The following is a 23,844-nucleotide window of genomic DNA, read 5'->3' on the forward strand; positions in this document are numbered from 1 at the left end:
ACACATCATTTGTTTATACTATTATCACTGAAATAGCTACTGACTGAAAGAAAGATGAACAAAGGAAAGAAATGAGAATGAAATACTAATTACAATCTCTGCTAGACAATAATCTATACTCATTGCTAATGAAAATCTCTTGAGCCCTGGAGGTGGCACAGTGGGTAGAGTTCTGCATGTCTAAACCCTGGGAGAGGATAGGATGTCTTTGGGCTCTTTCAAATACCAGTTTGGACCTCACCATACTGGGGGAAGCTTCATACTCTGTCATATCTATCTGAAAAAGTTGGCTCAGAGGAGTGAAGTCTCAAGTAATGAGAGGAAAAAAAAAAAACCTCCCAAATTGCATTACCTAATATAGAGGATGGCATACACACTGACACCACACCTTACAATTCATGATGACTATAGTCAAGGCACCAGTATTCCTAACAAAGTGAATTAAAAAATCACCAAATTAGGGGGTAGGGTGGTGGTGCGCCTGGCTGAATGTATACACTACATTCAGTGCACAAGGACCCAGGTTCAAGCCTCTGGCCCTCAACTGCCAGTGGGAAGTTTCCTGAGTGGTGAAACAGTGCTGCAGGTCTCTCCCTCCTTCCCATCAACTTATCTGCCTCTATTCTAGGTAATTAAACATTAAAAAAAAAAAAAAAAATCACCAAATTAACCTGCTGAAAGCTGCTACCTTTTCACTCCTCCACTTAATACATTTGTTGCAGATTCTTATACAAGCTACTTCATTTATATGGTGGTATTAAAATTAACTTTTGTCGTTTTCTCCTAAAACCAACAGGGCAAAAAAAAAAAAGTACCAATTCCATGTAATGTGCTTAACAAAGCAGAACCAACAGGTATCAAGGTAGAAAAAAGTCTAGGGGGACTTGACAAACACTGAGTAAAAATAGTGAACACTACTCTAATGAAAACAAATGTATCTTTTAACATACAAAAAGTTCCAATGTTGTGAAGACATTTGAGCTGGCTCAATTTCTTTTACTCTTTTCAATTTACCACCTTGGATAATACAAAAACAAAGAAAGTTACCTAAATTCATAAATTATGAGCATATGACTTGTTCTCACTGGTTAAATGTCCAGTTTAATGGCATGGATTATGTAAACACTGAAAGTGAAGATCACTTAAAAACACGAGTAACCCGGATTAAGCGCAGGTGGCACAAAGTGCAAGGACCGGCCGGCATAAGCATCCCAGTTTGAGCCCCTGGTTCCCCATCTGCAGGGGAGTCGCTTCACAAGCGGTGCAGCAGGTCTGCAGGTGTCTGTCTTTCTCTTCGCCTCCTCTCCCCATTTCTCTCTGTCCTAACCAACAATGACAACATCAATAGCAACAACAACAATAACTACAGCAATAAAACAGTAAGGGCAACAAATGGGAATTAAAAAAAAAAAAGTAAGACAATAAAGCCAAGTCACATAAATCTAAAATACCTCTACTGTCAGTGGACTATCTGCTTCCCAGAAAAATCATTTTCCCTAGAGCCTGGAAAAATCCTTAGCTGAATGTCTTAAAACGATGACAAAACATAAAATTATACAAATAGGAAAATAGTGTTGGTTAAAATAGAAGAAAATAGGTGTTTTAGTTTTATTCACCAAGCAAAAATTACTTATCTTCCATTTCTGTCAAAAGTAAAAACACTAATAGAGGCAGATAACTGCAAACAAAGTAACATGTAAAGTCACAAGTCTCCACTGAAAACAGTAGCCACCACTAACTTCTCTGCTTATATTATACAAAAGAATATTTGTTTCATTCATTCAACAAGTATTATACCCAGCAGTGCCAAGAACTGTGCTCATCACTTCTAGATTTCTTTGAAAGTAAAGAATATTACCCCTGCCTTCTAAGAGTTCAGTCTATTATTCTATAGGCAGTTAACAAGTCAATAACTATGTGACAAAATAAGTAATGCAGTAAGAGTTTCAGGCAGATTACACAGAATTTAAATTTAAATCAGAATTTAAATGAGATGTGTACATTGGGTAAATTATTATTATTTCTCCCTGGAAGGAAACAGGAAAAGCTTGAAATGGCAGAATTTAAGTAAGGTTTATGTTCCTAGTGAGCTGGGAGCAGAAAGACAACATCAACCTGAAGTTGATCAACTGAAGTCATCAATTACATACTTGTTCAAGGAACCATGAGAAGACCAAGCTTGCGTCCACAATAAAGACTCTGAATACTGGAGACTCTTGGGCAAGAAAACGAGCTCCAAGACTGGTATGTGTCAGTGCTGTAAGGCTTAGTGGCACAGTTAACTTGAGCTGAGAGGAAAGATCGGCTAACTTCTGCTTAAACTCATTTGCACCCTCTCATACATGTGCCATTGCCTGGCCCCTTTGAACTCATTTTAAGAAAGGAATTACATCCACATTATCAGTGTATCGCACGCACGCGCGCGCGCGCGCACACACACACACACACACACACACAGCAATGAAGAACTAATTCCACCCCATATCAATTTGTAACATTTCATACTCCACTGACTTTACTTATCCAATAATCTGAACTCAATATATTGAAAGGCAAATAAAAAAAAAATGAAAAGAACGAACGAAAGAAAGAAAAGAGCCAGGTAGAATTTCTTTGAGCTCGAGTGAAGCCAAACCCATGTGAGATAAAGACAGCAGCAGGAAGTGCACATTCTTTGTGTAGCAAGGACAACTGAGTATGGTGTGAAAACATACTGACACCACACACACTACCATAACATTAGTATCCACTGGTTATTTTCTAGTATTGGTGCTAAAAGGAAAACTAATGTGGTTTTTGACCTGCTTCACAAGCGGTGAAGCAGGTCTTCGAGTGTCTATCTTTCGCTCCCCTGTCTTCCCCTCCTCTCACCATTTCTCTCTGTCCTATCCAAGAACAATAACAACAATAATAAAAAAACACAACAACGATAAAACAATAAGGACAACAAAAGGAAAAGAAAAAATGGCCCCCAGGAGTAGTGGATTCATGGTGCCATAACAATAACCCTGGAGGCAAAATCAATCAAGAAAACACCTTCTTTACATAATGTTAACGGTGAGCAAATTAACCTACAGGATAGATAAACTTACAAGAAATATTAAGCTTCATCTGATGCTGTCTAAATATTTGCTACAAATATACTCAGGTTGATTTCTGAAAAGGGCATCCTAGATGATTTCCTGAATTAAAAAAAAATACTACTTTTTCACTATGACTTGGCTATACTTAAAAATCTATGAACTCTAGCTTCTATGGGTTGTTATTTGAGCCAGCCAGAAATACTACTTTGTAAACAACTTTAAAATTTTTGTATCCTCCCTAATAAAATTTCAAAGATCATAGTCAGTTTTCAAGTAAGAGCACCACCAATGTTAGTCTTCAGCTGATCCCAGCGGAAATCTGGAAAACTAATACATACACATAGGTGCCAGAATCCTTCCTCCCGAAATCTAAGAAACTGCGAATTATCCTTTTAAGATAGAAACAGCACCTTACCATGTTCGAGCATGCACAGGGGAAGCGCCACTGATGATGGAGCAGTGCTGTGGCTTCTCTCCCTCCTATCTCGAGGGGGAAATGGGGAAAGAGAAAAGACAACACAAGAAAAGAAAAGGGAGGAGCAGGAACTACGGAGGAATGAAGTGACAACGCCTGTGTGGAGTCTATGAAATAAAGCTGCAGGGCAGAACCCTACCAACTCTGCATTATTCACCGTGAGCCACATAGGCACCTACTTCTCAAAACCTTATGACTACTTACTGCTCATGAATACTTCTGAGTGGGGAAACTGAAGAACTGAGGCTTACCAAAATCAATTTTGCTAGCTAGCAACTTTTACCAATATTTTTAAAGTATTTGTTCAAAGGGCCTTAAACTACGTTTCTTGTTTCTATGTATCTTGATCACTAAGATATTTAAAATTACCTGTATCTCCCTCCTCTCATCTGCTACTGAAGCTAAAGTCAGACTTCTGTTTAATTCACAATTAGAATTTCATTTTGAGTTCATTTTGTTAGACGTGAACAGAAAAAAGGAACACCTGATTTTAAGGGGAAAGCAATGGAGATTCTCTTATGAGTCACAGAACTGGGTTCCAAACACATTAGTTCATTACCCTCCCAGGCACCAATAGGGAGAGAGCTAGACTTCTAACATCTTAATAGTCAAATACAGTTAAAAGGCACATGTCATATACTACCTTATAAAAAAGCAGAAGAAAACCACAAGTCAAAATTCAACCGTTTGAATAGATGTGTATCAAGTAGTAAATCATCCTTCTAGGAAGATGGTCACTGATAGCGCTTAAGAGAAAGGGCCATAAAGCAAACTGTGACCAGCATATGTCAAACATATGAGAAACATGAAAGTACTTAAAAAAAAAAATGAAACAAATCCTGCAGTTTGTTAGAAATGACAAGCTGGAGTCTGGGATCTGGTAGTGCAATAGCACCATGACAGCAAGAGCAACCAGGTTGAGCCCTTGCAAAACTTACCTTGACTGGCCCAATGGAAACAGAAGGCCCCAGAAAAGAGAGAAGCATCTGGCAGTAGCAAATTGTTTTATTTTATCTTTCTGTGGAAAGAAACTAATTTTAAATAAGAACCAGAGCATTTAAAGAATAAATATTTTTAAAGCTCATTATCTAGTTAGAGCAGGTCTACTAAGAAAACAAGAAGAGTTCCTTGCTATTTAGAGGTGGAAAGAAAAAAAGAATGAGTTACTGCTTCATCACCTAGAGGGTCTTAAAAGCTACAGTATTCTACAGTAACAAAATAAATGGTTCTTTTTTAAAAAAAAAAACAAAACTCCTAGAGACAGAATCATTAGGGTCTGGTGCCTTTGAATATTTTTATATATTAAAAAAAAAAAGCAACAACTCAGTGCTATTTTTCAAATAAAAAGAGTTCTAGTCTTAAAGCTAAGTAAAACGTTGAGACACAAAGTTTCCTTTCTCCACTATGATTTCACCAATAACTTTTAACCAGCAAGCTTAATTATTACAGTATCCAAGTATTAGTTAGCAGAAAGATCATTATCTAACTGACTGGTTTTCCAGATTATCTTGCTAGCCCAAATCTTTTTATGATTTATTGAGATTCTCAAGTGGAAAGAACCCAGCTACCTAAGGGTCTGTACACTACATACGAAGCCTGACAAGGGATATCCAATTATTCACCGTGATCACCTTTTTTGACACTCTAGGGGACTCAGTTTTACTGAATCCGCTGAGTCAGCGCTGGTATCACCTTTCAAGCCCAACCACTCCCACCAAATGTCCATTTACAGTTTTATGCTGGAGAGGGAAAGGACAGCTGAAGCTATAAGCATTCAAAACTAGAACAAAATCTGCAAAGAAAAAATGAACTACTCATTTGGCACTATCCTCTGAACAATCAAGTTCACGTGCAACCTTCCCACCTCCCCCCCCTTTTCCCTAGGAAGTTATCTCAGAAACAAAATCCATGCTAAGCCAAAGGTCTAGACAATCGCTGTTTTCTAATTTCCTGCAGTCACAGGGAGGGGGGTGCAGTGACATAAACTATGCTTGCTGCCTTATCGGACAAACCTACAACGTTCACAAGGTGACATCTGGGGGGGGTGGGATCAAGGCATTAAGCTAAAAAACAAAAAAACGAAAACAAACAAAACAACAAACCCCCCCCACCCCACCCCCCCCTCAGTCTTTCAAAGGTAATCTAGCTTTGTTTCTGCTAGAAAGGAAAACCTTTTATGCAGATGGACTTTTCACTCCATTCAAACTTTGTATCCCATCATGACTCTACATCTGACTTGCTTGGGGGGGGGGGGGTGGAGAGGGGAGAAAGAAAGAAAGAAAAAAGAAAAAAGAAAAAAGAAAAAAAAAACTCTTGACACTCAGCTATGTAAGCGAACTCTTACATAATAACCGCAAGTTAACAACCCGGATTTTTTTTTTTTTTTTTTTTTTTTGACTTCTGGACACAGTTCCTCTGCGTGCACACGGCAGCCGTGGAGAGGCGTTACAACCCGAATGAACAATGAAAAACATTCTTACTTGTCCCATCGGCGGCCCGCCCATGGGGGGCATCATCTGCGGCATCATTCCGTGGGGTACGGGCGGCATGTTGGCTCTCTGGCCCATGGGGTGCATGCCCATGGGGGCGTAGTGCATGCCAGGGTGCCCCATCTGAAACACACGGGGCAGGGCGGCCCGCCGGTTAGCGCCTGTCTGGAGGCTCCCCCTCTCCGGAAACTACGGGCACGGCCGCGGGTTTTGCCCGCCGGGGGCCGGGGGGCGGGGGGTGTCTCCACTGCACTAACTAGCACCCGGGGGTGGGTGGGGTGGGGGGGCAGTGTGGCCCACCGGGTCTCCGCGTTGACAGGGCAGTCTGGCCGTAGACCCACTTCCCCAACCAAAAAACAAAAACAAAAACAATCAAAAAGGCGCAGGGGCGGGTGGCTGGGTGGCTGGGTGGGTGGGGAGAGAGTTTTTGTTTTTTAACAACAACAACAACAACAAAATCATTTCCGGAAGGCCGGAGGTCCCAGTTTCCCCTTTCATTTTTTTCCCTCCTCCCCCCCCCCAAAAAAAAAAATTAAAAAAAAAAAAAAACACAAAAAACGGGGATGCGGGCGAGTAGCGGGGTCCGTCCCCACGTCCCCACGCCCCGCGTGTCCATTGTTCCAGGTCTGGGGACCCGGAGGCGCCCACCTGCCACCGGCCCAGCGGGCCCGACGCCCCCCGCCTCCCCCTGCCCGCGGGGCCCGGCTGCCTCCCCCCCCCGCCCCGGGGCTCGTCCTCCGTCCACTCGGGTCCTGCTTTCGGAGGACGCTTCCTGTCTGTCTGCCTCCGGGTCTCATTGTGCCGCTTCCCTCTTTCTTTCCTTCCTTCCTTCCTTCCTTCCTTCCTTCCTTCCATCCCCCGGGTCCCCCCCACCCCGCGATCCCTTACCGAGGGCCGTCTCCGCAGGAAGCCGTCAGCAGAGACCCAAGAGCTGGAGCACAGGCTCGAACCGGACAGTCTCCGCTCCCCGTCCCCGGTACCCCGCGAGGAAGGATGGCTCTCCATCTCACTCACCATGAGGCCTCCGCGCTCGGCTCCCGTCCCCGGCCTCATCGTCGGGCTCACACTGCTCCGCCGGCGGCCACCGCCGCTGCATGTACCAACAAGGAGCGATCTGAGTGGCTGGCGCCCGCCGGGGCCAAAGGTGAAAGGCTGCCCGGCGCTGCGGGGCGGGAGCAGCGGAGCCAATAGGCTGACGGGCTGCCCCGCCGGCCAATCAGCGCGCGCCGTCGACACGCAGCTCGGCGGCGATTGGCCTCCGGCTTCTGCCTCACTCGGCGGCGCCTGCATCTGGGGGGGGGGGGGGGGGCCGGGAGCTTAGGGAAGTTTCTGCGCCGAGCCCACTCCACGGAAAACTCTTTTTGGGCAACTTCCTCTTAGCGTGGGGGGGGCGGGAAGGAGAGAGAGAGAGAGAGAGAGAGAGAGAGCTCTGGGTCCCGGCTGCCCGAGCGGGGACCGCCTCACCCCTTGGGGGGGTGGGGGTGAGGTCGTGGGGGACTTGACACCTTTAGCCCCAGCCCCAGTCCCGTACGCCCCACAAACCTGAGTCCACCGGGGCGGGGGTGGGCGGGGTGGGGGCGGGGGAGGCTGCGTCTAGCGTTAGCCGGGGCCCTGGGCCGGGGGCGCGCGCGCGTGCTCGAGGCGGAGGGGAGGGGCCGGAGGAACGGGTGTGATCTGTGTGTGCGCGCCGGCGGGAGAGCGCGCCGAGGGGCGACGGGGAGGGGCCGTGTCGAGCAGCCCCGCAGGGACGTGGAGGTAACCGCCGGTTTGCAGGAACGGAAGCGGGGCGGCCAATGTGAGCGGGAGGAAGACTCCCGGGGGTATGGGCTGGGCACTAGGATGCGGTGGCGGCGGCCTCTGGAGCCGGGCGGCGGCTTCTCCCTGCGGGGCTCGCTGCACCCCTTCTCTCCCCCGCCAGGATTCCGCCTCTAAGCGAGATCCGCGCACCTCGGCTCCGGCTCGGGCCGCTCCGGGCCGCCACAATTGCCCATCCCCGCCCCTTGTGCGCCCCGACGCGCCTGCGCGGGCCACTCGGGGGCGGGGCCGGAGCGCCGTCGCTGATTGGCTAGCGGCGGGGGGTGGGCGGGGCGAGCGGGAGCGCGGTCCGGCCCGGAGGCGGCGGCGTCTTTCCCGCCATGTCGTTCGCGGAGAGCGGGGCCCGCCCGGCCGCCCTGCGCCAGCGTGGAGCTACCCCGCCACGGCGGCGGCGGCCAGGCTTTCCCGCCTTCACTCAGGGACGCAGCTGGGGTGAGGAGGGTGAAGCGGACGGGGGAGAGGGGTGCGACAAGGTGGCCCGCGACTTGCGGGCGGAGTTCTCGGCGGAATCGCGGAGGAGCTGGCGGCCGCCGCCCGCCGCCACCGACGACGCGGCGGGGTCTCGGCTGCTGCGGGACCAGCGCGACGGCCTCCCGGCGGCCGCGGGGGCTCCAGCCCGGGCGCGGGGGCTGCCGGCCCAGGGCCTCGCCATCCTCTGCTCCCTCCTGCTCGCCGTCCTGCTCGCCGTCCTGCTCGCCGTCGCCTATCTGGTCGTGAAAGGTACCGACGCCCGGCCGTCGTCACGCCCCGCGACACCCCGCACGAGTGACCCTGACCCGGAGCCCCGCGCACTGCCCAGCCCTGGCACGTTATGGGGCTGCGGGGCACGGAGCCTGGGGCACCTGCCGCCGCCCCGCCCTCGGCCTGGCCTCCCTGTGTCCCGAGGACGAGCATTTGACGTCGCTTTTCTTTATTTTTATTTTCATCATTATTACTATTACTCATTCATTGGATAGGGACAGCCGGACATCGAGAAAGAAGGGGGTGATAGGAAGGGAGAGAGACGCCCGCAGCCCTGCTTCACCACTCGCAGAGCTTTCCCCTTGCAGGTGGGGACCAGGGGGCTCGAACCCGGGTCTTTGTGCAGTGTGACAGGTGCGCCACCACCCGGTCGGCCCCGGCCCCGCAGTGGACGTTTCCGAGTGGAGGGATTTGTGCTTGTGGGAGGGTGGGAGGGTGGGGTGGGGGGAGAGAGCGTCATGGCTGTGCAAACAGACTCTCATGGCCTCAGGCTCAGCCAAGTCCCAGGTTCAATCCCCCCACTCCACCATAAGCCAGAGCTGAACAGTGCTCTGGTGGGGGGGGGGGGAATATATATATATATATATATATTTAAGGAAGCATCAGTTTCAGGAGGAGAAATGATAAATGATGTCAGGTAGCTCGTGGTGTGATCAGTGCGCATGGCAGGACGGTTCCAAAAGGCTAATCCCCACCCTTCAGTGGGGGGGGGGAGGGAATCGACAAAATTCCCTTAGGAAATGGGGTGCCCTGGAAGAAAAGGTGTCTATTTATCTATCTATCTATTTAAAAAAGGAGACATTAACAAAACCATAGGATAAGAGGGGTACAACTCCACACAATTCCCACCACCAGATCTCCGTGTCCCATCCCCTCCCCTGACAGCTTTCCTATTCTCTATCCCTCTTGGGAGCACGGACCCAGGGTCACTATGGGGTGCAGAAGGTGGAAGGTCTGGCTTCTTTCTGTAATTGCTTCCCCGCTGAACATGGGGAAAAGGTGTCTTAAAGCGAGAGAGCTGTTGACAGAAGCAAGCAAAAGGAAGAGGGAATGTCATTAAAGGGAGAAGGGGGCGTGGTGGTGGTGGTGGTGGTGGTGGGAGGAGGCAGCCTAGGGGTTATGCAAAGAGACTGTCGGAGCCCAGGCTCCGGGAGTCCCAGGTTTAAACCCCAGCTGGGCCACCTGGAATCAGAGCTGAGCAGCGTTCTGTGAAATAAATGTAGAATAAAAAAATAATAGTGATAAGTGATGGTGAGAAGTGTGTGATTACAGCAAGTTAAACCTCTTTTAGGGAGCTGGGTGGTAGCGCAGCAGGTTAAGCGCTCCTGGCGGAAAGCGCTAGGACCGGCATCAGGACCCCGGTTCGAGCCCCCGGCTCCCCACCTGCAGGCGGTGCAGCAGGTCTGCAGGTGTCTTTCTCTCCCCCTCTCTGTCCTCCCCTCCTCTCTCCGTTTCTCTCTGTCCTATCCAACAGCAACGACAGCAATAACAATAATAACGACGATGATAAACAACAAGGGCAACAATAGTGAATCCACATGTGATGAGAGATGTGCTGTCACCGATGATTCCTCTGCAGGATAAACTCTCCTCGGCCCAAATTGCTACTTTTATCAGTAAAATGCCTTGACCCTCTTAGTTCTGTGCTGGACTTGGAAACCACCTCGATGGGTGAAAGAAAATGTGTTGTGGGAGTTGCAGTTTATTCTTTTCTCCCATCAGCGTTTTTTTGTTGTTGCCCTCTGCATGAAGTTGAAAGAGCTGCCGCCTTGCAGTAAAGAGGTGTGCCTTGAAGGGCTTTCCAGAGCTAACAGGTGAATGGTATTCTCCACAGTTCACTTTTCCTCATCACTTGCAGCCCCCTTTAGAAGTGCAGATGGCATGGCAACATGTTAACCACGACTTGGTTTTCATATAAAGACAAAGTGGCAGATTAATGTGCAACTATTACCTCTTCAAAGATACTTTGAGACAGTGCACTGTCACTGTCAAATTTTAACTCCAGCTTCCAACCCCTTCATGCAACTCTTGAGAGTTCTTGTAGGTGATTAAATTCTCCCTTACTTTTAGAAAAACCTTTTACTGTTAGAAAATCTAGCAAGTGGAAGTCTGTTGCAGAAGAGGTTGACTGAGCTGTGCTTATTTTGGATAATGGAGAAACCCAAAACATGATGTAATCTACATTATGTACTGTTTTACATAAAATGTCTTCACATCAACCCCAAAGCAAAAACATTTCCATATTAAATTTAACTCTTAGATATCTTGCTTGATTTCTGAAGGTTACATAGCTATTGAATAGTATATGGAGACTTAATTTGAACTAGTTTCTGACTACAGAGCAATATCCACAACCAAGCACAGTGCAGGTTTTTAGCTGCTGTTTAGATTACAATAGCACTTTCTTTTTTTTTTTTTTTTTTTTTTTTAACCTAAGGCCTTCTTTTTATTACAGAGTTACATGCTGAGAATTTGAAGAATGAAGATGATGTAAACACTGGACTACTAGGTATGGGACTTAATTGTTCCTTGACTCATTTTTTTAGCTCACTTTTGTTTTTCCAGATCATGCTTGAACTATACAAAGTTATGGATAAAATGTGTCCCACTACTTCCTCCCAGTAATTAAGTATAATAAAATATCCTTATAAAATTAGCAAAGACAATTTGCTTTTTTTTCCTTCAAAGATAATATCATTTTTTTTTCTTTGTCAGGGGATTAGTTTTACAGTCCACAGTAAATACAGTAGTTTGTACATGCATAACATTTCTGTTTTCCACATAACAGTACAACCCCTAATAGGTCATCTGTCATCCTTTTCAAGGATCTGTACTACTCCCCCACCCCCACCCCCAGCCTGCCCCAGAGTCTTTTACTTTGGTGCAATATGCCAATTCCAGTTGAGGTTCTACTTGTGTTTTCTCTTCTGATCTTGTTTTTCAAATTCTGCCTGAGAGTGAGATCATCCCATATTCATCCTTCTGTTTCTGACTTATCTCACTTAACATGATTTCTTCAAGCTCCATCCAAGATGAACGGTGAAGTCACCATTTTTAATAGCTGAGTACTATTCCATCATGTATATAGACCACAACTTGCTCAGCCACTCATTTGTTGTTGGACACCTGGGTTGCTTCCAGGTTTTGGCTATTACAAATTGTGCTACCAAGAACATATGTGTACACAGATCTTTTTGGATGGATATCTTGGGTTCCTTAGGATATATCCCCAGGAGAGAAATTGCAGGATCATAGGGTAGGTCCATTTCTAGCCTTCTGAGAGTTCTCCAGACTGTTCTCCACAGAGGTTGGACCCATTGACATTCCCACCAGCAGTGCAGGAGGGTTCCTTTGACCCCACAACCTCTCCAACATTTGTTGCTGCTACCTTTTCTGATGTGTGACATTCTCATAGGAGTGAAGTGGTATCTTATTGTTGTCTTTATTTGCATTTCTCTGATAACCAATGACATGGAACATTTTTTCATGTGTTTCTCAGTCTTTTGGATCTCTTCTGTGGTGAATATTCTGTCCATGTCCTCTCCCAATTTTTGCATGGAGTTACTTGTTTTCTTGTTGTTGAGTTTGGCAAACTCTTATATTTCAGTTATCAGCCTCTTGTCTGATGTATGGCATGTAAAGATCTTCTCCCATCTCTTGGTTTGGGTATTGGTTTCTTTTGCTGTGAAGAAGCTTTTTAATTTGATGTAGTCCCATTGGCTTATTCTTGGCTTATTCTTATAATTGGATTAGTTTCATTGAAGATGTTTTTAAAATTTATGCAGAAAAGAGTTCTGCCAATATTTTCCTCTAAGTATTGGGTAGTTTCTGGTCTAACATCCAAGCCTTTGATTCACATGGAATTTACTTTTGTGTTTGGTGAAATACAGTGGTTCAGTTTCATTCTTCTGCATATTTCAGCCCTTTTTTTTCCAACACCATTTATTGAAGAGACTCACCTTTCTCCATTTAATAATCTGAGCAGCCTTGTCAAAGATAGATGTCCATAGCTATGGGGGCTTGCTTCTGGGCTCTCAATTCTATTCCACTGGTCAGTATGGCTATTCATGTTCCAAGCAGTTTTGATGACAGTGACCCTATAATACAATTTGAGATCTGGGAGTGTGATGCCTCCAGTTCTGTTCGTTCTTCTCAAGATTGTTTTGGCAATTCTAGGTCTTTTTCTGGTTCCAGATAAACATTTGTAACATTTGATCTATTCTCACTAAAGAATGTGTTTGGGATCTTGATAGGGATAGCATTAAATTTGTAGATGGCTCTGGGTAGTATATTCATTTTAATGATGTTAATTCTACCAACCCATGAACATGGAATATCTTTCCACTTGTTTGTGTCTTTTTCAATTGAGTAGTGACTCATAATTTTCAGTATACAAGTCTTTCACTTCTTTGGTTAGGTTTATTCCTAGATATTTTATTGTTTTTGTTGCTATAGTAAAAGGAATTGATTTCTGGATTTCATCTTCTTCTAACTTAGTGTTTGCATAAAGGAATACTACTGACTTTTGTATATTAATTTTGTAGCCTGACACCTTACTGTGTTGCCTGCCGATTTCCAAAAGATAATTGCTGGATTCCTTAGGTTTTTCGATGTATACTGTCATGTCATGCGCAAATAGGGAGAATTTGACTTCTTCTCTTCCAATCTGTATGCCTTTGATTCCTTGCTCTTGCCTAACTGCTATGGCAAGAACTTCCAACACTATGTTGAATAGTGACTGGTGATATAGTGGGCAGCCCTGTCTAGTGCCTGATCTGAGGGGAAATGCTTCCAGTTTTTCACCATTGAGTATGATGTTGGCTGTAGATTTGCTGTATATAGACTCCACTATCTTCAAGAATTTTCCATCTATTCCCATTTTTTTGTAGCGTTTTGATCATAAAGGGATGTTGGATTTTGTCAAAGGCTTTCTCTGCCTCTACTGATACAACCATGTGGTTTTTGGTCTTGCTTTTATTGATGCTTTTATTGATGTGGTGGATCTGTTAATTGATTTATGTATATTAAACCAACCTTGCATCCCTGGGATAAACCCTACTTGGTCATGATGAACAATCTTTTTAATATACTGCTGTATCTGGTTGGCTAGAATTTTGTTCAGTATTTCAGCATCTATGTTCATCAGAGATATTGGCCTGTAGTTTTCTTTTTTGGTTGTGTCCCTGTCTGCTTTTGGTATCAGAGTGATGTTGGCTTCATAGAAGCTGAAAGGAAGTACTCCTGGGTCTTCCGTCTTTTGGAAGACTTTTGAAAGTAGACTTAGTTCTTCTTTGAAGGTTTTGTAGAATTCATTTGTAAAACCATCTGGTCCAGGACTTTTATTCTTGGGAAGGTTTTGGATAACTGTTTCAGTTTCATTAGCTGTGATTGGCCAGTTCATATTAACTAGTTCCTCTTTATTTAATTTTGGAAGTTCACAGGTATGTAAGAACTTGTCTATTTCTTTCAGGTTCTCTAGCTTACTGGCATATATTTGTTCATAGAAGCCTCACATGATATGTTGAATTTCTGTGGTGTCTGTTGTGATATCTCCTCTTTTATTTGCAATCTGATTTATTTGGGCCTTCTCCCTTTTTTGTTTTTTGAGTCTAGCTAAAGGTTTGTTGATTTTGTTTACTATTTTGAAGAACCAAATTTAGCTTCATTGGTGTTTTGTATTGTTTTCTTATTTTCAATGTTATTCATTTCTGCCCTGCTTTGAGTTATTTCTGTTCATCTGCTTGCTCTAGGGTTCCTTTGTTGTTCTAAGCTTTTAAGGTTGTTTCTTTGAGCTTATTCTTGTTTCCTAATATGTGCTCTTATGGCTATAAATTTCCCTCTCAGTACTGCTTTAGCGCTGTTCCAAATATTTTGGTAGCTCATATCTTTATTTTCATTGAGAAAAGATTTTGATTTCTTCCTTAATTTCCTCCTTGACCCAATAGTTGTTAAGTAGTGTACTATTGAGCTTCCACATTTTGGGACTACTACTAATCTTTTTGATTGTTAAGTGTTAGTTTAATTCCACTGTGGTCTGAGAAGATGCTTGGGAATGATTTCAATGCTCTTGAATTGGCTGATGCTGTCTTTGTGGTCTAACATATGGTCTATCCTTGAGAATGACCCATGTGGACTTGAGTAGAATGTATATTTCAGTTTCTTGGGGTGAATGGCTCTGAAAATGTCCAATAATTCTAGTTTATATATCTCTTCATTGAGTTCCTTCATGTCTTTATTATCAGCCTGGACGATCTGTCAAGTTGAGAGATTGGGGTGTTGAAGTCCCCTGCTACTACTGTGTTGCTGTTAATATTTTGCTGTAGCTCTTTCAGTAGATGTTTGATGTATTTAGATGGCTTCTCATTGCGTGCATAGATGTTAATAATTGTTAAGTCCTCTTGATTGACTGATCCTCAGAGTCTTATGTAATGTCCATCCCTATCTTTTAAAATTTTATTTATTTTAAAGTCTATCTTGTCAGATATATTCCTGCCCTTTTTTGTGGGCCATTGGCTTGTATGATAGTTTTCCATCCTTTCACTTTGAGTCTGTGTTTGTCTTATTGAGTTAGGTGGGTTTCTTGTAGACAGCATATAGTTGGGTTGTTTTTTCTGATCCATCTTCCTACTCTGTGCTTTTTAAGAGATGAATTCAGGCCACTGATATTTATTGATATTATAGATTGAAGATTTTTTTAATGCCATTATTGTAGAATTTTAGAATGCTCTGATATATGGCTTATTTATGGTGGTCTGACTTTTTATAGGAGACCTTTCAGAACTTCTTTCAAGGCAGGCTTGGTGATAGTTGAGTCTTTCAACTGTTGCTTGTCTAAGAAGGTTTTCATGCCTCCATCTGGTCTGAATGACAGTCTAGCAGGATACAGTGGTCTTGGTTGAAAGCCTTTCTCATTAAGCGCTCAATAGATATCTTGCCATTGTCTTCTGGCCTGCATGTTTGTGTGGAGAAGTCTGCTGCTAATCTTACGGGTTTTCCTCAGTAAGTGACTCTTTGTTTTTTCTTTTGGAGCCTTCAGGATATTTTCTTTATCCTTAGTCCTTTCCATTCTAGATATGATGTGTCTTGGTGTCTCTTGTTGTTGCTTTCAGTATCTCCTAATCTCTTTTTGAAATTTCTTACTTCTTTCTTAGTTTTCTCTAATTCATCCTCGATCTTGCTAATTTCGTTTTCTTTCTCATTTATTCTGTTCTCTCTCCCCTCTGCTGTTTTTAGTAGGTCAGCTATTTTGTCAGCCTGTTCTGATACTGTGTTAGCTTGTTCAGCTAGTTGTTCTCATAGCTCAGCTATTTCAGCTTTCAGTTCTCTTATTACCTTGAGATAATTAGTGTTTTCTTTCAGAGTGTCATTTGTTGTTTCCTCATTTCTGATGAATTTTCTTGCAAACTCTTTCCTCACTCTTATGACTAATTCCTCAATTAGTGTTTGGAGTCTGATCTCATTTTTCTGTGCCTCTACCTTTGTTGGGCTCTTAGTTGAGCTTGTGTCAGGACACATTTCTCCAATGTTTCTTCTTGATTTAAGCATTGTGCTTTGAGGTCCCTCTCTCAGTACTTTTCAAACTACTCATCACTATTGCCTGGATTCACTTATGTCTAAGTAAGGTACTTAAGGAGTTCACAGATATGGAAATTAACAGTTGTTTCAGTGTTACCTCAATCCCTGAGTTGAAGCACAGTGGCTGTTAAAGCCTCTTTTGTTCTTGTTCTTCCCTCTAGGCTATGGTAGCCTGAAGCCTTTTTACCTATAAGTAGGTTTTTTAGTTTAATCCCTCACTCCTGACCAAGAGATAAAGCAGATTAAGGGAGAGATAGCACAGAGGTTATGCACAGAGAATCCCATCCCCTGAAGATCCAAAGCCCTGAATTCAGCTGCTCTTCCAGCAGTCCGAGCCAAGCTGGAAGTACTACTTGGCCCTGTGAGTTTCCAAACAGGTCCCACTTATACTCTGTGGGTTCTGTGGCAGTTATATTCACTGTGTCTCCCCAGTTGATCAGGAGAACAGTGGAACGGCTCCCACAATACAGCCCCACCTCTGGCCCACTGGGGTACAGATCTTTTCCTGAGTTTCCCAGCCAGTTCTCTGCCTCCCAATGTCACCACAGCGCCTCCTGGCTGCTGCTCTAGCCTCCGAAAGGCAGTATCAGTGGAGACTCACAGTTGCATTTGTTGAGCCTTAGGTGACTCCTCTCCTTCCTTCAGCAGTCTTTTTGTTGGTAAGACAGACTGGCTGTGCCTCCTCAATTGGCAAACTGCTGGACTGTAACCAGTGGCTTGGGAGCAGATACAGGCTTTAGCCCCAGGAGTCTCTCCTTGGGCTCCTCTCTGTCCACAAGCCGCATGTTTGCACTCACCAGTGATTTGGTGGGTTCCCAAAGTAGTTCTAGTCTAGTCTTGTTATGGTCTCCTTTGATATTTCTAGTTGACAGGGATGAGGAGAAGAGAGGAGAGGAGAGAAAGGGAGAACACAGGGGAGGGGAGGGGAGAGAAACAGAGCTGCTGTTACTCTGTAGCCTCCAAAAGATAATATTTTAAGTAGATCTCAGGAGAAATGTAAATTCAAGTCTATTTGTAAGTAACGTTTTTTTCTTTTTGCAGTGCTAGGACCGCCTCGTGCATACCCAATAATACTGTTAAGGAGCTGCTCCTGCCCACTTGAGGGAGCCTTGGTGCTATGAAGTCTTCCCCTCTCTATCTTATCTATCTGAAAAACTCCTGGCTCGAACCCCCGGCTCCCCATGCTCCCCACCTGCAGGGGAGTCACTTCAAAAGGGGTGAAGCAGGTCTGCAGGTGTCTGTCTTTCTCTCCCCCTCTCTGTCTTCCCCTCCTCTCTCCACTTCTCTCTGTCCTGTCCAACAACGACAACAACAATAACAACACCACGGGCAACAAAAGGGAATAAATGAGTCTTAAGTGCTTAGACTGAAGGAACATATACTCAGAGTTATGGTCTATGCATTAAAAAGTTTGAGACATTCGATCTTTCTGTTCCCCTCTCATATAAATTGAATAATGGTTTGTGCGACTATAGGTTAATAGGAGTGTACATTAACACCATTCCCACCACCAAATGTCTGTGTGTCTGTCCTCTGTCTCCTCCCCACCCCCTGTAAAACTGAACAACTACCTTCCCTCTCCACCCCTAGATTCTTTCTTTGGTGCTATACTCCAGCTTCCTTTGTTCTTGAGGTGAAAAAGTCATTAAGAGGTCTCCATTGATAAGTAAAAAAAAATTCTATAATTTTATCAAGTGATAGAAGTTAATCTGTTGAGAAGTGTGCCTGTATTTTACTTAGGGACCTGTGTCCTTTGACACAGCAGTTCTTCCTCCAGAAATTTGTCACAGATAGCTTTGGACAGCTATATATATATTTTTTTAAACATTTTTTTATATTTATTCATCTTCCCTTTTGTTGCCCTTGTTCTTTATTGTTGTTGTAGTTATTATTGTTGTTCTTATTGATGTCATTGTTAGATAGGACAGAGAGAAATAGAGAGAGGAGGGGAAGACAGCTATATTTAGAGTACAGAAATGATACTTTTACTTGTAGCAAGTTTTTTATGTTATTGTTTAGAAAAAAGTCCCAGGGGGGGAAAATATTAGCAAAAGATGACTAGAGGACTCTGAAACCCAATTCCATCAGGACCCAGAGAGAGGAGGAAAAGATGAATGACATTCAGAAGTAGTAATAGGTGCAGATATGACTTAAAATGCAAGAGAAGACAGGACCATAAAAACGTGTGTGTGTGGGGGGGTGAGGTTAGATTGCATAGTGGTTGTGCAGAGAGACTATCATGCTTGAGGCTCCGAAGTCCCAAATTCAATCCCTTGCACCACCACAAACCAGAGCTACTCAGTGCTCTAGTTTAAAAAAAAAAAAGAGAGAGAGTTGGGTGGTAGCACAGCGGGTTAAGCACACATGGCGCAAAGCCCAAGGACTGGCATAAGGATCCCAGTTCGAGCCCCTGGCTCCCCACCTGCAGGGTAGTTGCTTCACAAGCAGTGAAGCAGGTCTGCAGGTGTCTGTCTTTCTTTCCCCCTCTCTGTCTTCTCCTCCTCTCTCCATTTCTCTCTGTCCTATCTTAACAATGACGACATCAACAACAACAACAGCTACAACAATAAAACAACAAGGGCAACAAAAGGAAATAAATAAATTAAAAAATTAAATCACTAATAAAAAATGGGGAGGGGTGTATATATAGAGTGACATATCTATGATTACAATTACCAATGGGGAGAATGGGGACACAACTCTGGTGGGGGAAACAGTGTGGAATTGTACCCCTGTTATGTTGTAATTTTGTAAATCACTAATAAAGATAAAGTTAAAAAAATAGAATAAGAACAATTATGACTTCTGATATGGAAGGTCTCTAACATTGTTATATGGAATAGGCAAAGTACAGCACACTTTTTATGAGAATTCCACTTCTGTTAAGTGAACTAGAAGAATACACATACATACATAATGTATGTAACTGCATACATTATCTTAATATCTTTGATTCGGAAGGAGAATGCGTAACAGATACTGAGTTGTTTGCTTTTAGTAGTGGAATTGAAGCAAGACTTCATTTTTACTTTTGACCCTCTTAAAAATTGTTGCCCTTTGTCTACCAAGAGTTTAGGAAACAGTTACCAAATTTTTAGCTTTGTAATTCTGATGATTGTGATCTGTTACAAAGTCACTTGTTGGAAGTTGCCAACTTCTATGGGTTTTCTGCTTATTCATAGAGCAATTGTGTAACTTTCAGAAGCCAGCATTTCTGACCCACAGAGTACAATATACCTTCTTTAGCCCTATCATTGCAACTTGGTAGTTATCAGGGCTATAGCAGTTGACTAAGGTGAATATAAAATAACTAAAGTGCCTACAGTCACACAGCACTTAGGCTGTGAAGTAGGAATCATTTCTGAAAACCAAGAATATTCTTGTATTAAATTTAATAAGTGCTATATTAAGAGCACCTGAAGAGAACAGCTTGGTGGACTTTACCTCCTATTTTGTTGCATTTTAATTTGTTGTTTTGTGTCTTTCTTTTCAAGACACTTATGGACTTCACATCATTCCACTGCAGTCCCCAGATACTTGGCTAGGTTACTACCTTTGTGCTGCAGACTTGCTGTATTGAGATGTGAAACTGAGAGTAAAGTTGTCAGTTATTATCTCACACCCTTAAAAGTTTGCATTTAAATAACTAGTCAGCAGTATAATCACTCATAAGTCATAGTTGTACATCAGTTAATCTTACAGTTTCTACTTTGATCTCCTACCTCACTGATTTGGCATGAAGATTGTCAGTCTTTATTAAATCTGCCCATTCCCAGCTTGGATTGACATTCTGGAATTTTCCCTGTGCCAGAATATTGGTATTATGGTACAACTTAATCTTCAAGACATTTGCTCAAAGTTCACATTTTTTTTTTAGTTAGGGTATTTCAGATGTGGCAGCTTTCAGTCATTTGACCATCTGCTATTTCTGTACCATACTTTGCACATCAGCAGCTGAAAGTTTGTCCTTGGCCACGTCTGCCAAGATAATGTACACAACTGTGAGTCTTTGATGTAGTCTATTCTCATGACTCTTCCAAGAATTAGCAGTGTGGTGTATTGCACTAAAGTAAAAGATTCTGGGGTGTGTGGGTGAGGGAGGGTTCAGATCCTGGAACATGATGGCAGAGGACCTACTGGGCGTTGTATTGTTACATGGAGAACTGGGAAATGTTACGCATGTACAAACTATTGTATTTACTGTCTACTGTAAAACATTAATCCCCCAATAAATAATAAGAAGAATCAGCAGTAACACTGCACACTTACATGTACACGTGCTTTCTTGATGAAATCGGGTGGAGGAGGTAGCATAGTGGTTATGCAAAGAGACTGGTCAGGTCTGAGGCTCCACAGAGTCCCAAGTTCAGTCCCCTACACCACCACTGGCCAGAGCTGAGCAGTAAAATGAATAAATAAAAAAACAAACAAAAAAGTTCTCACCTGCAGCTAAAGTCCTTATTATCTCTGTTACACAGAATTTTCAAGTTTTATTGATTTGCAAAATTAAATAACAGGTATATTTCTGAGAATTTTTTTTCATCTAAACTGTACTCAGCCCTTTAGCTTTGCATTCTGTATAAGACATTTTAGATTTATCTAAACTCCAGTATTTTTATCTTTTGGCTCAAATTCCCTTGTTTTGCAACATAAAAAGCAAAAAGACATTCAGAGTATGTCTTTACTACATCCTTCTAGCGCAGTGTACACAAAAGTCTCTTTAAAAGTGAGTGTAAGAACTATCAGGAGAAAACAAATTAATTTTTAAAATAATGCATGTATATTTCATAGACATTTATTTTAAAACTTACTTTACTTATTTTGAATAGAAACAGATTGAGAAGGAATGAGGAGATAGGGAGCGAGAAAGACACCTGCAGCCCTGTTCTGAGGGCTTGTGCAAAGTAGCACTGACACCCAGTCTTTTTTTTTTTCAGTGTTTATTTATTTTCCCTTTTGTTGCCCTTGTTGTTTTTCATTATTGTTGTTGTTGTTATTGATGTCATTGTTGGATAGGACAGAGAGAAATGGAGAGAGGAGGGAAAGACAGAGGGGGGAGAGGCAGACAGACACCTGCAGACCTGCTAAATTTACCACCTGTGAAGCGACTCCCCTGCAGGTGGGGAGCCGGGGGCTTGAACCGGGATCCTTATGCCAGCCCTTGTACTTTGTGCCACATGCGCTTGACCCGCTGCGCTACTGGCCCGACTCCCCAGTCTTTTTTTTTTTTTTTTTTTTTTTAATATTTATGTTTTTATTTGTTGATTTACTTGATAAAGCAGAGAAATTGAAAGGATGAAGGGAGAGGGAGCCCTACAATAACACTGCTTTACTGCTTATGAAGCTTCCCGCAGGTGAGGACTGGAGGCTTGAGTCGTGGTATTTGTCCATGGTGGTGTGTGGACTCAGCTGGGTGCTGCAGCGTCTGACCCTAGATCACTCTTTTGAAATTCAGTTTTTCCTTCATGCTTCATTGATTGCTCTTAGTGTCTTTCAGCAGATCTACTCATCTACTTCTGAACTCAAATGTTTTACAGTTCACTGCTCAAACTTACTACCTGCTTTTTGCTACCAAAAAGACATCATTGGTGGTACATTTCATGGCAATTCACAAGTTTTACTGTAGACTTTTTTTTTTTTAATTTTATTAATGATTTAGCAGTTTTCAAGATTATCAAATCTTCTAGCTTTGGCTTCTTGAGAGCAGTCTTCTGTTAAGGGTATACAAGTAGCTGTGCTCCCTGCTAGACCCTCCAAGCATGCTCTCTCTCACACACACATACTTACTATTCTTAGTCAGAACATTGCTCAGCTCTGGCTTATGCTGGAGTCGGGGCTTGAATCTGGTACTGTCACAGGGCAGAGCTGAGTGGAACTCTGCTCTTTGTGTTAATTTGATCTTTTATAAAAAGTAGATAAATATTTATGATCTGGGAAATGGCACAGTGCATAAAACATTGGGCTCTCAAGGATGAGGTTCTAAATAGGAACCCTAGCATCACATGTGTCAGAGTAATGTTCTAGTTTTCTCTCATTGATAGATAATCTTTTTAAATATATTTAATTTCAGTGAAAGGCAGAAAGAGACGAGAGCACTGTTCAATTCTGGCTTATGGTGGTGCAGGGGATTGAACTTGGGATCTCAGTGTATCAAGCATAAAAGTCTTTATATAGCCACTATACTGTCATCCCCAGCCCTAATAAAGTCTTATAAAAAACTAATCCTTAAAAAAAATATCCAGTGATCTGCCTTGTAGTTCGTATAAGTCCAAGACTTTAGTCTCACTTCCATATTAGAAATATCCATAATCTATTATGCAGTTTTAGTTTAGGTTGCTTTGATGTTAATAATTTAAATGCCCCTTCTCTCTTTCATCAAGGATTTTGGACTCTACTTATAATATCCCTAACTGCCGGCTTCTCCTGCTGCAGCTTTTCTTGGACAGTGACTTACTTTGATTCTTTTGAGCCAGGAATGTTTCCACCTACTCCTCTTTCACCTGCCAGATTCAAGTAAGTACTCTGTTCTTTGTGTTTTACCAGTCCAGCTCTTGAAAGATGTTAAACAAATAGAGCCAAGAGGGTATTTACTTTTAAAATTATATATCAAGACTTCAGCTTTTATAAGATACAAACAACAAGGTTTTCAGCTGGGCTCAGCCACTAGATATATGGAACAAACATTTTAAACTACATACTTAGATAATGTTTTTTAATGAACATTTTTATGAAAGTCAATAAATGATCTGAGAACTAAAGAACTTCAATGGCTATATGTCCTTTTTGGGGTAGGGTTTTATCTAAAGCAATTAACAAAAGCAAAATTAATTATTAGTAATGTGAAACCTTTTTAAAATATACTTTATTTTTAATGAAAGAGAGGAAAATTTACAAAAAGACACCAGAACACTGCACATAAACCTCAAAATGGCTTATGGTGGTGCTGGGGATTGAACCTGGAGCTCAGTGTCTCAGGCAAGAAATCCATTTGCCTAACCATTATCTGTCTCCCCAGCCCTTAATATAAAATCTTTATTACAGTTACATATAAATGTTCAGATTTACAGCAGCGTAATTGGATTGGACTTTCCTTCGGACTGCAACATAGCATAACTAGCAAGCATTTGTGGCAGCCAGTTTATGTGTCTAGAGCAGATTAGAAGCATTGCAGGATGAGACAATTAAATGTCTTTGATCTGTATGCTCTTTTTCAGAAAACTGGGAGGCAGCTTCGCAATCTAGTTTACTTGTGCCAGGAAAGCACAGACTTTATACACAAATTTCTAAACAAGAACACAAGACCTTTACCTAATTCACGAAGGAGAGGGAGGAGGAGGGGAAGGAATAGCACATCAATTCTCAGGTGGCGGTAGACAGCATACTGGTTATGCAAACAGACTGTCATGCCTGAGGCTCTGGAGTCATAGGTTCAATCCCCCTGTACCACCATAAGCCAGAGCTGATGAGTGCTCTGGTAAAAATAAATAAATAAGTTCTCTTGCATTGAGGTTTGCCGTCAGAGTAGGTCGCCTTTATCGCCACCAGATTCAGTGGACCTCATTGGCAGCGTGTCGAGATGAGTAAGAGTGTAGGTGTGCTAGCAATATAAAGCTGTTCTAATGACAGCTATTAGTGGTCAGTGGTGCTACTGGCCTTCACTATTAAA

The 23,844-nt window shown here is 43.1% G+C and overlaps 2 protein-coding genes across 6 annotated transcripts in view; one reads left to right on the forward strand and one right to left on the reverse strand.

The window, feature by feature from the left end:
- PRPF40A (pre-mRNA processing factor 40 homolog A) overlaps window positions 1–7,337 on the reverse strand; it is a 45,215-nt gene extending 37,878 nt beyond the window's left edge. For 2 of the 4 annotated variants that reach the window (XM_007527344.3, XM_060178136.1), the window contains exons 1-2: window positions 7,062–7,337; window positions 6,039–6,170 (exon numbers count right to left, since the gene is read on the reverse strand). In XM_007527344.3, the coding sequence (XP_007527406.2) occupies window positions 6,039–6,170; window positions 7,062–7,337 (408 nt within the window). Of the gene's footprint in view, window positions 1–6,038; window positions 6,171–6,935 lie in introns of all 4 variants that reach the window. The other 2 variants (XM_007527345.3, XM_016190094.2) reach the window with 1 other exon arrangement.
- Window positions 7,338–7,554: 217 nt separating this feature from the next.
- ARL6IP6 (ADP ribosylation factor like GTPase 6 interacting protein 6) overlaps window positions 7,555–23,844 on the forward strand; it is a 39,238-nt gene continuing 22,948 nt past the window's right edge. The window contains exons 1-3 of one of the 2 annotated variants that reach the window (XM_007527346.3): window positions 7,731–8,582; window positions 11,059–11,112; window positions 22,559–22,691. In XM_007527346.3, the coding sequence (XP_007527408.1) occupies window positions 8,183–8,582; window positions 11,059–11,112; window positions 22,559–22,691 (587 nt within the window). In that variant the 5' untranslated portion in view covers window positions 7,731–8,182. Of the gene's footprint in view, window positions 8,583–11,058; window positions 11,113–22,558; window positions 22,692–23,844 lie in introns of both variants that reach the window. The other variant, XM_060178148.1, reaches the window with a different exon arrangement.

The sequence above is a fragment of the Erinaceus europaeus genome, chromosome 18 (genome assembly GCF_950295315.1).
Source record: "Erinaceus europaeus chromosome 18, mEriEur2.1, whole genome shotgun sequence".
In the NCBI taxonomy this organism is placed as follows: domain Eukaryota; kingdom Metazoa; phylum Chordata; class Mammalia; order Eulipotyphla; family Erinaceidae; genus Erinaceus; species Erinaceus europaeus.